Raw genomic sequence first — 13,391 nt, 5'->3', positions numbered from 1 at the left:
ATCGGATTGGGTCGGATGTCAGTGCTGGACTGTATGGAGTGGGTGCTCAGGTCCAAAAATGTATAAGAAATAGTGCAGCGCAATATAAATACAATTAAACTAAAGTGCAAAACACAGTTGTTATACCGATAACAAATTAATCATGAATGGTGCATAAATAATGCAAAAAAACAGTCCAAAAAGTGAAAAACTCCAAAGGAATAGGGTGACAACCACTCCAAATCTTCACTTTAACTTTAAATAAGTGATCCCTCCACCGTTAAGAATGGCTACTCTCACCTTAAGGTATGGACAACTGTTTTACCAGGCAGTCATACCAGCAGAAATCGATAGACAGATTGGTGCAATATGTGAATAGCAAACTTCTTAGGCTCGGCAGCATTGAGATCGAGGATAAGAAAAAAAACAGATCTAAGTGCTCTCTGCTTTAAAAACGGCTTAGGTTTATTAAAAAGGCATTAACAGGCTACTCACATTAGCCCGAAAGGCAAAACGGCTTGCTACCGTCTTCTCAGAGATGGCAGCAAGCGACTTCAGGCTCCTTCCCCCATACGCGTTACGTTGTAGCAACTTCCTCATCGAGGCGGGGCTGCTCAGGTCCGCCATCAAAACTGACAGGCAGACCTGAACGGTCCAATCGTGTGAAAGGGGCCTTAGAGTATATGATTTCCTATCATCTGTGCCCAGTCTTGCCACAAAGAGTTAATCCACATCCGAGCAATCCTCTTTTCTATTTCAGTGAGATAAACGGACAAACTTTTGTCCATTCTTCCCCCTTGCTGTGAATGACTGGTTATTTACATATATCATGCACTAGCCTGAGACAGGAATTATTTCTTATTTCCCACCCCCACTCCTTTTCTGAAGTCATGTGGTTACTTTTCTGCATTTTGACTGGATGTTAGTGATCATAGCAGAATTTTGTGTAAGGAATACAAAGGGGAAAATGCATGTTGACAAGGGGAGTATAGAGGAGGGTGGGGAGTCTACTGGCATCACAACTATACCCACCAAGCTCCAGACAACAGATCCACCCACATAATCTGCAGTTTTTCAGTTCTTATAACAGACAGAGGGGAGAAATTGACAGGTAAGGATACATGCAGGAGGCATCCTTATAGATCACCACTATGGCAGTAGTTTAGAAAGGATGAGAGTGGGTTTACATTCACTTTAAGAAAATTTAGTACGGCTGATACAGTAATGTGAACAAAAGGCTATCATAAACAGGATAATTTTATGACTATTTTAACTTAAAAATATAGTAACTTTGTGTTTATAATATAGAAATGAGTGACTAAGTGCAGCGCTGCTCCTATATAATATATACAACTGTGATAAATGGGTGAAAAAACTATACTTTAGGTTATAAGCTCCTTTAGGGAAGGGACTGATGTGAATGTACAATATATATGTAACGCTCTGTGTAAATTGATGGCGCTAAATAAGTACCTGAAATAAAAAAATAAAATAAAATACTATAAACACTATTATTAAAATTCAGTTTGTCCTTCAGTACACTGTATATACAAGTGCTATACACACAACATGCAATCCAAAATTTGTATACTTTATGTGATACCACAATCTAGTGTTTCAAATACAATATGTGCACACTGCAAATTGAAATTAATTATATTCTACTAATCACTGTGTTGGACATTGATACTATAACCTCGGTGCTATAAATCCAAAATGTGAATATAAAACGCCATACACTCTCTCATGCGAGTCCATGTATAATAGTGCTGAAAAAGTTTACTCCATTTGTGATTATTCTTCCAAAGCGCTAAACAGTATCCCGAAGAGAGTATTCAACAGATATTCCACCATTGTGCACCTTATACACTCACCTCAAAGAAATTACCTATATAATATATATCATATAGGTCATTATAGGTCATATGTGCAAACCAGACCAACTGGTGGGGCTTGCTGTTACAATCCTCCAGTCCAGGGCTTCAGTGGGGCTTGTCTCACTTGGAGTACTTTTCAGGAACATAGATATGATTTATGAGACCGTTTAAGTGTTCATAACCATCTCTCCATGTATAGGGTGGTGCTCCAGATAAAATATAAAGAGATTGCCAATAATGCAATAAGCTCTAAATAAAACCATCCCTGAGGGAGTCACGTGATCAATGACACAACACGCTGGGTGGAGCACGGTGACGTCACTTCCAGTGTGGATAAAAAATGAAAATTAGTGACAAAACAATTACTGTGAGCTGCATTGTTTACAAATGGAATTCGGGTTCATTTTTGCTTCTAAGTGAGAACAATTTCATTGAATAAAAGTTTTCATTTAGATTTTTGTGCACTATTGGCAATTTTCTTTATGTTTGGAGTACCACCCTATGCATGAAGAGATGGTTATGACCACTTAAAGTAACCCATAAATTATATCCACTTTCTGAGTGAGACAAGCCCCACTGATGCCCCAGACTGGAGAATTGTACCAGCAAGCTCCACCGGTTGGTCCGGTTTACGAATGTGACCTATAATGACCTATATGATATATATTATATGGGTACATTCATTAAGGTGAGAATATAAGGTGCACAGTGGTGGCATATCTGTTGAATACTCTCTTTGGGACACAAATTTGGGATTTACAGCACCAAGGTTATGGTATTAATGTCCAACACGGTGATTGGCAGAATATAATTAATTTTAATTTTCAGTTTGCACATGCTTTATTTGTAGCACTGCGAGTGTGGTATCACATAGAGTATACATATTTTGGATTACATGTTGTTTGTATAGCATGTGTTTTTACAGTGATCTGAAGGACAAACAGAATCACTATAATAGTGTTTAAAGTATAGTTTTACCACTCATTTATCACAGTTGTATATGTCATATAAGAGCAGCACTGCACTTAGTCACAAATTTCTATATTTACCAGCGTGGGAACACATTGTAAGTGTCAGCAGAAGTTCTAATTTATTTTGATTTATTTTTTTATTTTCACATCGGTAGTGCATAGGTAATTTCTAACATTATTCACTTTATTTTTTATAATATCTAAAGTTTATAAGGTGCCTACTTCCTCCATAGTTAAGTGACAGCTACTAATGATCATTGGACCTTGATGGCTCAATAAAGATATCACTCTTCACAAAGTCTTAAGCTGCCTATGCACGTTGAAATTGGATTGTTCCCAACCACAATTTCGATTTTTCACCTATATCAAATGTCCACTATTTTCATCTTTTTCATCTATCCACTATTTTCAATCAACCTCTAGTCGGTTGAGTTGCGGAGCATGACAGATAATCTATTCTCTTTCTATCAGATTGTTTGATGAGGTTTCTGTTTTTGATCAGGTTCTATTTCATCACAATTATTTTTCATTGTAATAAATCTAGTTCAATCCATCAAATTTAAGATTAGCAGTCAATCAAATTTGTTAGTGATAGATTGTATAAGTGAATAAAATCTGGTTGGGCGCAATTAAAATAACCTAAATATTGCTATGTGTAATAAAGGAGTGTGCTTCTTGTGGGTCAAGACCATCAATTGGGGCCCAGTAACATTTCTATTAGTCCACACATTTTTAATAACGCTAAACATTTTTTTGGAATGTAGTTGCAACATTTTCTCTTGGAGTCCCAGACAATGGGAACATGAGTGGTTGAAGTTTCTGAGAACACTGTTGATATGATTTTAGAAAATGTTGGAGCATCAGTGCTGTAAAAATCTGTATGCTGCAAACACCCTTACTTGTAACCATACATATGCAGATTGATATTTGTAGCAGTAGCCAAATTCAAAGCATCATATGTATTTTCTAACCCTATTGAAGCAGTCCCTACTTTAATCATGTCATAATTTGCTTGATATGCGTTTGACAATGAGTATGTTATAAGAATATATTTTTAAAAAATCATCTTATGCCCTGTACACACGATCGGTTCATCCGATGAAAACGGTCTGATGGATTTTTTCATCAGATATCCGATGAAGCTGACTTTCATCAGTCTTGCCTACACATCATCAGTTAAAAAACCGAACGTGTCAGAACGCGGTGACGTAAAGCACAATGATGTGCTGAGAAAAATGAAGTTCAATTCTTCCACGCATGCGTCGACTTGATTCTGAGCATGCGTGGATTTTTAACCGATGGACGTGCCCACAGACGATCGTTTTTTTCTATCGGTTAGTTAACCATCAGATAATTTTAAGACAGGTTCCTAGTTTTTTAACCGATGGATAAAAAACCGATGGGGCCCACACACGATCAGTAAGGCCTCGTACACACGATAGGATCGCCAGAGGAGAACGGTCTGAGGGACCGTTTTCATCAGTCCAAACGGATCGTGTGTAGGCCCCATAGGTTATTTAACCTTCGGTCAAAAAAATGAGAACTTGCTTTAAAATTTAACCGATGGACGCCTAACCGATAGGTCAAAACCGATCGTTAGTATGCAAAAGCATCGGTTAAAAATCTACGCATGCTCAGAATCAAGTCAACGCATGTTTTGAAGCATTGAACTTCGTTTTTTTCAGCACGTTGTTGTGTTTTACGTTACCGCGTTCTGACACGATCGGTTAATTAACCGATGGTGTGTAGGCGCGACGGACCATCAGTCAGCTTCATCGGTTAACCGATGACAACGGTCCTTCGGACCGTTCTTATCGGATGGACTGATCGTATGTACGAGGCTTTAGTCTGATGAAAACTGTCCATCAGACCGTTTTCATCAGACCGTGTGTATGCGGCATTACAGAAAACATACAATTTTATTTGGATGCATAATTCATTCTTTAGCAGAACTTATACAGTATACTTTAGTTTAGTTAAGAGTAGCCTAGAAATAGAAATCTTAATTATACTGATGAATCTTTGGTATTGGAATGCTATTTTAAAATAAGTATTTCATTATTCTTTTTAAGTGAAAAAGAAGAGGAAGATTGCCGTTGTACAGCCAGAAAAACAGTAAGTTGTTTCTTTCTTACGTAGAAAAGATTCATTTTGCTTAAATATTTGATATTCTGTTACCATCTCTTGAGATATCATTTTATATGCTGCAACAATCTTAAAGCCTGGTACACATCTGTGAGGTTGATTGCCACTGCAAGTGTGCACCTGTTCCCACCGCTGCAGCCACCAGCACAGAAAAACGGAGATGTGTGAGGGTGCCATTAATTCTGATGGCATGACACACGCACTAGAAATTGCTCCTGCACTGGTAGCCAGGCTGCAGTTCCTCTGTGGGCTGCAATTCCAAAGATGGAGCAAGGACCTTTTCCCTGCAATTCAAGAAGGGCTGCAGCCCAATCAAATGAATGGGCAGCCATACACATGCAAAATGTTGTGTCATTGTGAACCAGGCTTAAGACCTCATTCACACTGGACATCTAAAACACTGCTTTTAAGGGTGTTTGATTTTTTTTCCTGCCTTTAAACACCTCTACATGTTGATAAACTAAACTGGAGAGTGTGTAATCTGATGCAGCTCTCCATGATAGTCAATTAGCTTCTAACTTCAGCTTTTTCAATTGGGCCCCTTTCACACGATTGGACCATTCAGGTCCGCCTGTCAGTTTTGACGGTGGACCTGAACTGTTCCATGCAGTCCTATGGAGCGTCAGATGTCAGCAGAGACATGTCCGCTGACATCCGACCCGACCTGAATCACCAAAATTGGACGGATGGCGATACATCCCCATCCATCCATGGCAGATCGGATCGGGTGAGATCTGATGAAAACGGACATGCTGAGTACACGAAAATATGGTATTGTAGGAGAAAAATGTGTGTGTGTTTGTCCCATCGGATAATATTGTGATTGGCTCTCGAAAACTGTGTAGTAAAGATCAGTATGATTTTCTGATTGTGTGTATGGACCTTAAATCTTACAGGGGACTCGTGTACATAGTTCAGCAGGTTCTTTCTTAATAATTTAAATTAATTCAAAAAACGAAATCAATTAATTCAAAAACTAAATATAACCTACAAAATTTTTTTATTTTTAAAGAAGTTGTAAAGGCAGAAGGTTTTTAATCTTCATGCATTCCATGCACGAAGACAAAAATCCTTCTGGGTGTAGCAGGCGCGCTAGCACCCACTAATACTTACCTGAGCCCCAGCGCTGTCCAACGATTTCCAGGAGTCTCTCGGCCGGCTGAAACACAGCAGCAGCGCTATTGGCTCCTGCTGCTGTCAATCAAAGTCAGTTAGCCAATCAAGAGAGAGAGGGGGTGGGGCCGAACGGCAGCTCCCTGTCTGAATGGACAAACGGAGCTGCAGCTCAGCTCGGATGCCCCCATAGCAAGCTGCTTTCTGTGGGGGCACTCACAGGAGGGAGGGGCCAGGAGCAGCAGGTACCCAAGAAGAGGAGGGTCCAGGCTGCCCTGTGAAAAACCATTGCACAGAGCAGGTAAATTTGTGATTTTAAAAAAAAAGAGTCATAACAATCACTTTAATCATAGCTACTTTATGCTTGCATTACAGATTATTCAATGTTAGACAATGGAGTTGGTTTTCACTGTGACTAGAAATGAAAATTTTATACTCCTTTAGTAAAGCTTCAGACAGGCGCAGAAGATTCAGACGTGAAACTGTTTAGATCCCTATAAAAAATACTTAGAAGTTAAAACAAGGCCTTCCTATGCTATAGACCATAATGTTCCAGTTGTCTTAATATCAGAAACAAGACACAATTTATAAAAAGACATTGCATAGTACATTACCATTTACATCTCTAGTGCCTTTTTCATTAGTCTTGACATTACCGCAAAGAAGCCCATAAAGCAGATTTCTGTCCATTACATGCAACATTAAAAAGCAAATATAACTTTTCAGGGTGGAATTAGTGTTGTGTTGATGATTTTACCACCAGTTTTATTGACGTTGTAAAACCAAAAAATTGAACTGAAAGTGGATGAGCTCCAGAGAGGCGATCCTCTAGCAATCGTTTTATTTTTTTCATTCAGTCAACTTGGCAAAGTTGGTATTTGACAGACTATAAAAGCTGTTTGGTAAATGCGTCATTAATGTCAGAATTTAGTGTTATGGTTCTGTGATTATAGAAGAATTTAGCGAAATGGGTATTTTGTGTGTTTAGATTTAGATGAGCCTTATGCATTTTTATGGTACTGTGATTACAATTATTGTAATTAAATTATACTGTGTCATTTTAAAATGGAATGCAATCAAGTAACACACACATTTATTTATTATCTGCAGGATTCTGAGTCTGTAGCACTTAGCCTTTAGGCTCAGTACAATCAACTTTCTTTTTCAGCCCTTAAATTATAGTAAGATTTGGAAGCTGTAGATACACAGACTTTTTAAAAAACGAACGCTCCTTCAAATGCTGACTCCACTTTTATTAATCATGTTCACATAACTGAAATTTTGAAAAACATTAACTGATATTGCAAGATAAGTCCACCCTATATTTAAACTTGGTTTGCTGGTAGAGCGAAAAACTTGAGTCCTGTAGAAAAAAAAAAAAAAAAAAGTTTATTGCAATATGCAATGTAGCAAAGACTATTTGAATTTTATATATTTGTTTTATGTTACATGAAGAACATAATTGTAACTCAAAAATAAATTGTCTGCTTCACTAATATGGAATTTGTATTTTATAGATTGCCATCCTCAGTGCCTGTAGAGAAAATACCTCATGACCCTTGTCCTTTTCCTCAGACTGATAATTTTTCAACAGGTACAACAACTTTGATTAGATTACTGATGCCATTATAAAAAGATATGTCTGTTAATGATTGATGTGTATTTTTGGATTTGTGTATGTTACTGTATGTAAACACAATGTTATGGTTACATTTATTTCTGCCATAAGCTACTTTAGAGTCGGTTCACACTGGGGCGACTCGTCAGGCGACCTGCATTGACTTCTATACAGAAGTCGTTTTGCAGGTCGCCTCTGAAGTCGTCCTCATGACGACTTGTAGAGTCGCCCCCGAAGTCGTACCACGGCTGTGTGAACCGGCTCTTAGGCCTTGTACACACGACCGAACATGTCTGCTGAAACTGGTCCGTCGGACAGTTTCCCGGCCTAGCGGACAGGTTTCCAGCAGACAAAAGTTTCTTAGCATGCTAAGACATCGGACATGTCCGCTGGCCCGAAATCCCACGCATGCGTCAAAGTGATTCGGCGCATGCGTGGAAGCATTGAACTTCCTGGTGCGCGCACGTCGTGGCGTCATCGTCGCCGCCACGTCACTGTCTGCGGGGAAATTCGGTCTGATGGTGTGTACACACATCAGACCAAATGATCCCAGCGGACATGTCCGATGAAAACGGTCCGTTCACCCTAAAAAAAAATTCTAACATTACATTGAGCTGACTTCTGACACTGACAGTACGCTGATCTTTTTTTATTTTTTTCGTACATACCATTTTATCGCTATTTTACCCCCTGGCTTCCGGGTAGTGAATGCCGCAGGCTAAGTGATTGACGTATGACAAAAACTTCCCCTCGGCGCATACGGCCACGTCACGAGTTGCCGAAAGAAGGGCGCCGTATAGAGTCGTATAGAGCCAATTCGCAGTCCGGCTTCTTTCGGCAACTCATGAAGCACCATATGCGCCAGTGGGAAGCTTTTGTCATACGTCAATCACTTAGCCTGTGAATAGGAACGCCCACTCCCGCGGGATTCACTACTCGGAAGCCAGGGGGTAAAATGGCGATAAAATGGTATGTACAAAAAAAATAAAAAAAAGATCAGCGTACTGTCAGTCTCAGAAGTCAGCTCAATGTAATGTTAGAATTTTTTTTTAGGGTGAACCCCCGCTTTAATTGCAGAGAAATGGGAATGCAAAAAGCCACTAAGAGCAGCTTATTGCAATTTAAAACAAGCATCTCAGATATAGGTTAAAGCAACATCACTTGAAAGAATACTGCACTTAAACCATGTATGAGTTTAAAAGTAAAGTATGGCAAAAGCTCTTTTGGTTAAACTTCTCTTCTAGATCATAGGGTTCACTTACTAGTGCTCTCCTGTGATCCTGAATCAGCCTCAGCTGATGTCAGGTTTGCTTTAGGCTGTGAAAAGGATCCTGACAATAATGTTGGGATCCACCCAGCTAGCTGATCAGACCTGGCTAAGCCTCTTAGCGTGCTGCTAAGAGCCTGAGCCAGCCGCTCCCGCCCCCCTGGCCTGGTGCTCCTGTGAGCGCTGGAGAGGCAAAGCACTTAGGCCTCGTACACATGACCGAGTTTCTCAGCAAAAACCAGCAAGAAACTTTCTGGGAGATAGTTTTTTGCCGAGGAAACCGGTCGTGTGTACATTTTCGTTGAGGAAACTGTCGAGAAACTCGACGAGCCAAAAAGAGAGCAAGTTCTCTATTTCTTCGACGGGAATAGAGAAACTTGCCTTGTCGAGTTCCTCGACAGCCTGACAAGGAACTCGACGAGGAAAATTATGTGTTTCGCCTGTCAAATTCCTCGGTCGTGTGTACGAGGCTTAACAGTTACCACTCTCTGCTCAGAGCGTGAGCAATCAGTGGTCATGTGCTCTCTCAGTTCTCAGATTTAAAGCCAGTGGGGGACAGCTGCACTGATGCTCAAGCAGGGAGGTTAGTATAGATGTTTGTTTATTTACTATTCCCACACTTCTCCATTAAAGTCCATTTACACAAAGCTTTTAATGCCATCTGAGATTGGATTGTTGTCACTGAGTCATAGACTTGCAAGGAAGCAAAATATTACAACTATGCATGGCCACTTAATAGGAAGTACATCATATGTATATAATGGCACTTTACATTTTTTTTTTCAATGGGCATCCTTATTACTTACCGACCGCCTAACTGTAAATGTATGTCATTACTTTGATGTTAAATACCGTTGTTATGGCAGCAGCTAGCTGCCATAATCCCAGTTTCTTTATTTCAGTTAAGCGGTCAGCTTTTATATAAAAGTGGTCCCGGCAGTGGATTCGCTGCAAGATCACTTAGATCATTTTTGTAGGCAGCAGGAGAGGTGCGCGCCTACCGCTACCCGGAGCTGTCCGATCCCTCAGATGCCTGGACAGGAAGCCGAGTGAGCTCAAGATTGCCCCCACTCGGCTCTATGCCCTCGGAGGACTGGAGCAACGTCTATTGTCACTCTAAGGCCCCGTACACACGATAGAATCCATCCGCAGATAAATCCCAGCAAATGGGTTTCTGCGGATAGATCCTATGGTGTGTACACGCCAGCGGATCTGTTTCCGCGGAGAAATCTCCTCTGGGATGGATTCCAGCAGATCGGATATTTGCTGTGATGCACAACAAATCCATCTGCTGGAATCCATTCCAACGGATGGATCCGCTCGTCTGTACAGACTTACCGGATCCATTCGTCCAAAGGGATTCCCCGCACGCGTCGTAATGATTTGACGCATGCGTGGAATTCCTTATATGACAGCGTCGCGCCCGTCGCCGCGTCATAATCGCGGCGACGGCGCGACATGTCATCGCCAGAGGATTTCCGCGCGGATTTCAATGCGATGGTGTGTACACTCCATCGCATCGAAATCTGCGGAAATCTTTGAGAGGATTTATCCGTGGAAACGGTCCGCTGGACCGTATCCGCGGATAAATCCTCTCGTGTGTATGGGGCCTAAGGCTTAAAGGGATTTTCTTTATTCTTAAAGACAAAATGTATTTTTATTTTGTATGTATTGCTTTTAAAGGTAAATGAGAGATCTGGGATCTTTTTGACCTCAGATCTCTCAATAAAGAGGACCTGTCATGCGTATTTCTATTACAAGGGATGTTTACATAATAGGAATAAAAGTGTTTAAAAAAAAAAAGGGACAGTGTAAAAATAAAAAGTAAGATAAATAATAAAAAAAAAGTAAAGTGCCCCATTCCTCTGAGCTCGCGCACAGAAGCGAAGGCATACGTAAGTGGCACCCGCATATGTAAATGGTGTTCAGACCGCACACGTGAGGTATTGCCATGATTATTAGAGCAAGAGCAATAATTCTAGCACTCCTCTATAATTAAACAGGTAACCTGTTAACATTTTTAAAGCGTCATCTATGGAAATTTTTAAGTACCACAGTTTGTCGCCATTCCACAAGCGTGCGCAATTTTAAAGCATGACATGTATCTATTCACTCAGCGTCACATCATCTTTCACATTATACAAAAAAATTGGGCTAGCTTTACTGTTTTTTTTTATGTATTAAGGTGTATTTAAAAAAAAAAATTGCGTTTGAAATACCACTGCGCAAATACGGTGTGACATAAAATATTGCAACAGCCGTCATTTTATTCTCTAGGATCTCTTCTAAAAAATAATTATATTGTTTGGGGGTTCTAAGTAATTTTTGCGCCAAAAATATAGATTTTTTTTCTTGTAAACAACAAATGTCAGAAAAAGGCCGTGGACCAGATCCACAGACGAAGTACGCCGGCGTATCTACTGATACGCCGGCGTACTTTCAAATTTCCCGCGTCGTATCGTTGTTTTGAATCCTCAAAACAAGATACGACGGCTTCTGGGTTAGATCCGACAGGTGTACGTCTTCGTACGCCTTCGGATCTAAGATGCAACATTTTGGCGTCCGCTGGGTGGCGTTTTCTGCGTCGGGTATGCAAATTAGTGATTTACGACGATCCACGAACGTACGCGCGACTGTCACATTTTCTTACTTCGTCTGTAGTCGGCTTTTTCCGGCGTATAGTTAAAGCTGGTATTTTGCGGTGTATAGATAGAATTGCCATGTTAAGTATGGCCGTTGTTCCCACGTCGAAATTTGCATTTTTTGCGTAAGTCGTCCGTGAATAGGGATGGACGTAACTCACGTCTAAGTTAAAAAAATTACGTCCTAGCGACGTCATTTAGCGCAATGCACGGCGGAAAATTTTGGGACGACGCATGCGCAGTTCATTCGGCGCGGGGACGCGCTTCATTTAAATGAAACCCGCCCAATTTCAAATCCGCTGCCAGAAATACACTACGCCGCCGTAACTTAAGGCGCGAACTCGCTGAGGATTCGAATATACGCCAGGTAAGGTACGGTGGCATAGTGTATCTCTGATACGCTGCGCCGATGCAATTGTATGTGGATCTGGCCCCTAGTCTTGAAGTGGTTAAACATTAACACACATGTGTAATGTGTATGAAACATAGAGAAATTTGTTAAAAATGTCCACATTGTCATAATATCTTGTTGCTCTTTCTGTCTAGGAACCAGCAATGGAAAATACTGTTGTCCCCGACTGTATATAAATCACCGTTGCTTTTCAGGACCATATTTAAATAAAGGTCGGATAGCAGAACTACCTCAGTCAGTAGGTCCTGGGAAATGTGTGTTGGTTCTTAAAGAGGTATGTAGCCAAGATATTATTTTGATATATTATATGTCCATAAGTGTACATATAACTCTTTGTTTTAGAGTAGTGTAGGGGAATGATTGGACTTTTATTGCTGTGTGTGCCCCTGCTGGGTAGATTCACCCTGTTTATATACCCACTTGTGATGGCAACTGATAGGAAATCCAATGTTTTAAAGCAGTCATCAAAACAAGAGGCAAGGTTGCATTTTCCAAAGAAGACGGTTGTTCCAGTGACAGCTGTCTAACATGGGAATTACCTTCACTTAAAGAGAGTCTCTCTTCCTGTTGCATTTTTAATGCATGACCATGCTAAACAGTCGTAGCAGGGATGCAGCTATTATTGTTGTTGCTGTCCCTGTGCGGAGGATGTCCCCTCATTACCTTCCTCATAGACAGCGAGCAAACAGAGACACAATCAGCAGTAAAAACCTGACAAACGCTCTATTTTCCCAGCTATTTCCAAAGTGAAATAACGCTTTGGCTGGGGTTTTACTTGCATGAAGAATTCCATCTACAGAACAGAATAAAACCAATATAACACAATAAGGCTGATTTACTAAAGAAGCTAACAATGTTCACATAATAAATTGTGTGAGTATTCACTTCAATTATCCAATCATGTAAAAAAAAAAAAAATCCTGTTCACTTATATCATCTGTACGTGATTGGATAATTGAAGAGAAAATTGACAGAATATATTGTGTAACATGTTTAACTCCTTAAGTAAATCATCCTCAAGAGTTAATCTCACCAGCCATGTCTCTACTGTTTTATTCCTAAATATAATTGATAACTTACTTATTGTGGATTTAATAAAGGTGTATTGTAAAAGGGTGAATTGTTTGCTAATAGTGGGATTTTTTAATGAAAAACATATGGCATAGTCATTAGATAAAGTATCCTATATATGTAAATATGAAAACTTCTAAGGTTGGGATTATGTGGGCAACATAAATAATCAAAAAAATATATAAAAATTTAATTTATTTATACACAATAGTAGAAAGATCAAATTTCAAGTATCCTATATATTAGCTTTAAAACTTTTGGGGGATAAGTCGAGGTTTATATCTGCAGATGGATTT

At 39.9% G+C, this 13,391-nt stretch overlaps 1 protein-coding gene across 3 annotated transcripts in view; it reads left to right on the top strand.

Annotated features, from left to right (window-relative positions):
* The window catches only part of SFMBT2 (Scm like with four mbt domains 2), a 287,202-nt gene that overhangs the window by 235,168 nt on the left and 38,643 nt on the right, over nucleotides 1-13,391 (top strand). For all 3 annotated transcript variants that reach the window (XM_040343342.1, XM_040343341.1, XM_040343343.1), the window contains 3 exons: nucleotides 4,900-4,942; nucleotides 7,603-7,679; nucleotides 12,159-12,298. In XM_040343342.1, the coding sequence (XP_040199276.1) occupies nucleotides 4,900-4,942; nucleotides 7,603-7,679; nucleotides 12,159-12,298 (260 nt within the window). The remainder of the gene's footprint in view (nucleotides 1-4,899; nucleotides 4,943-7,602; nucleotides 7,680-12,158; nucleotides 12,299-13,391) is intronic.

Source organism: Rana temporaria, chromosome 3, assembly GCF_905171775.1.
Source record: "Rana temporaria chromosome 3, aRanTem1.1, whole genome shotgun sequence".
NCBI classification, from domain to species: domain Eukaryota; kingdom Metazoa; phylum Chordata; class Amphibia; order Anura; family Ranidae; genus Rana; species Rana temporaria.
Note: the sequence above shows the minus strand (reverse complement) of the source record. Positions and strands in the feature narration are given on the sequence as shown.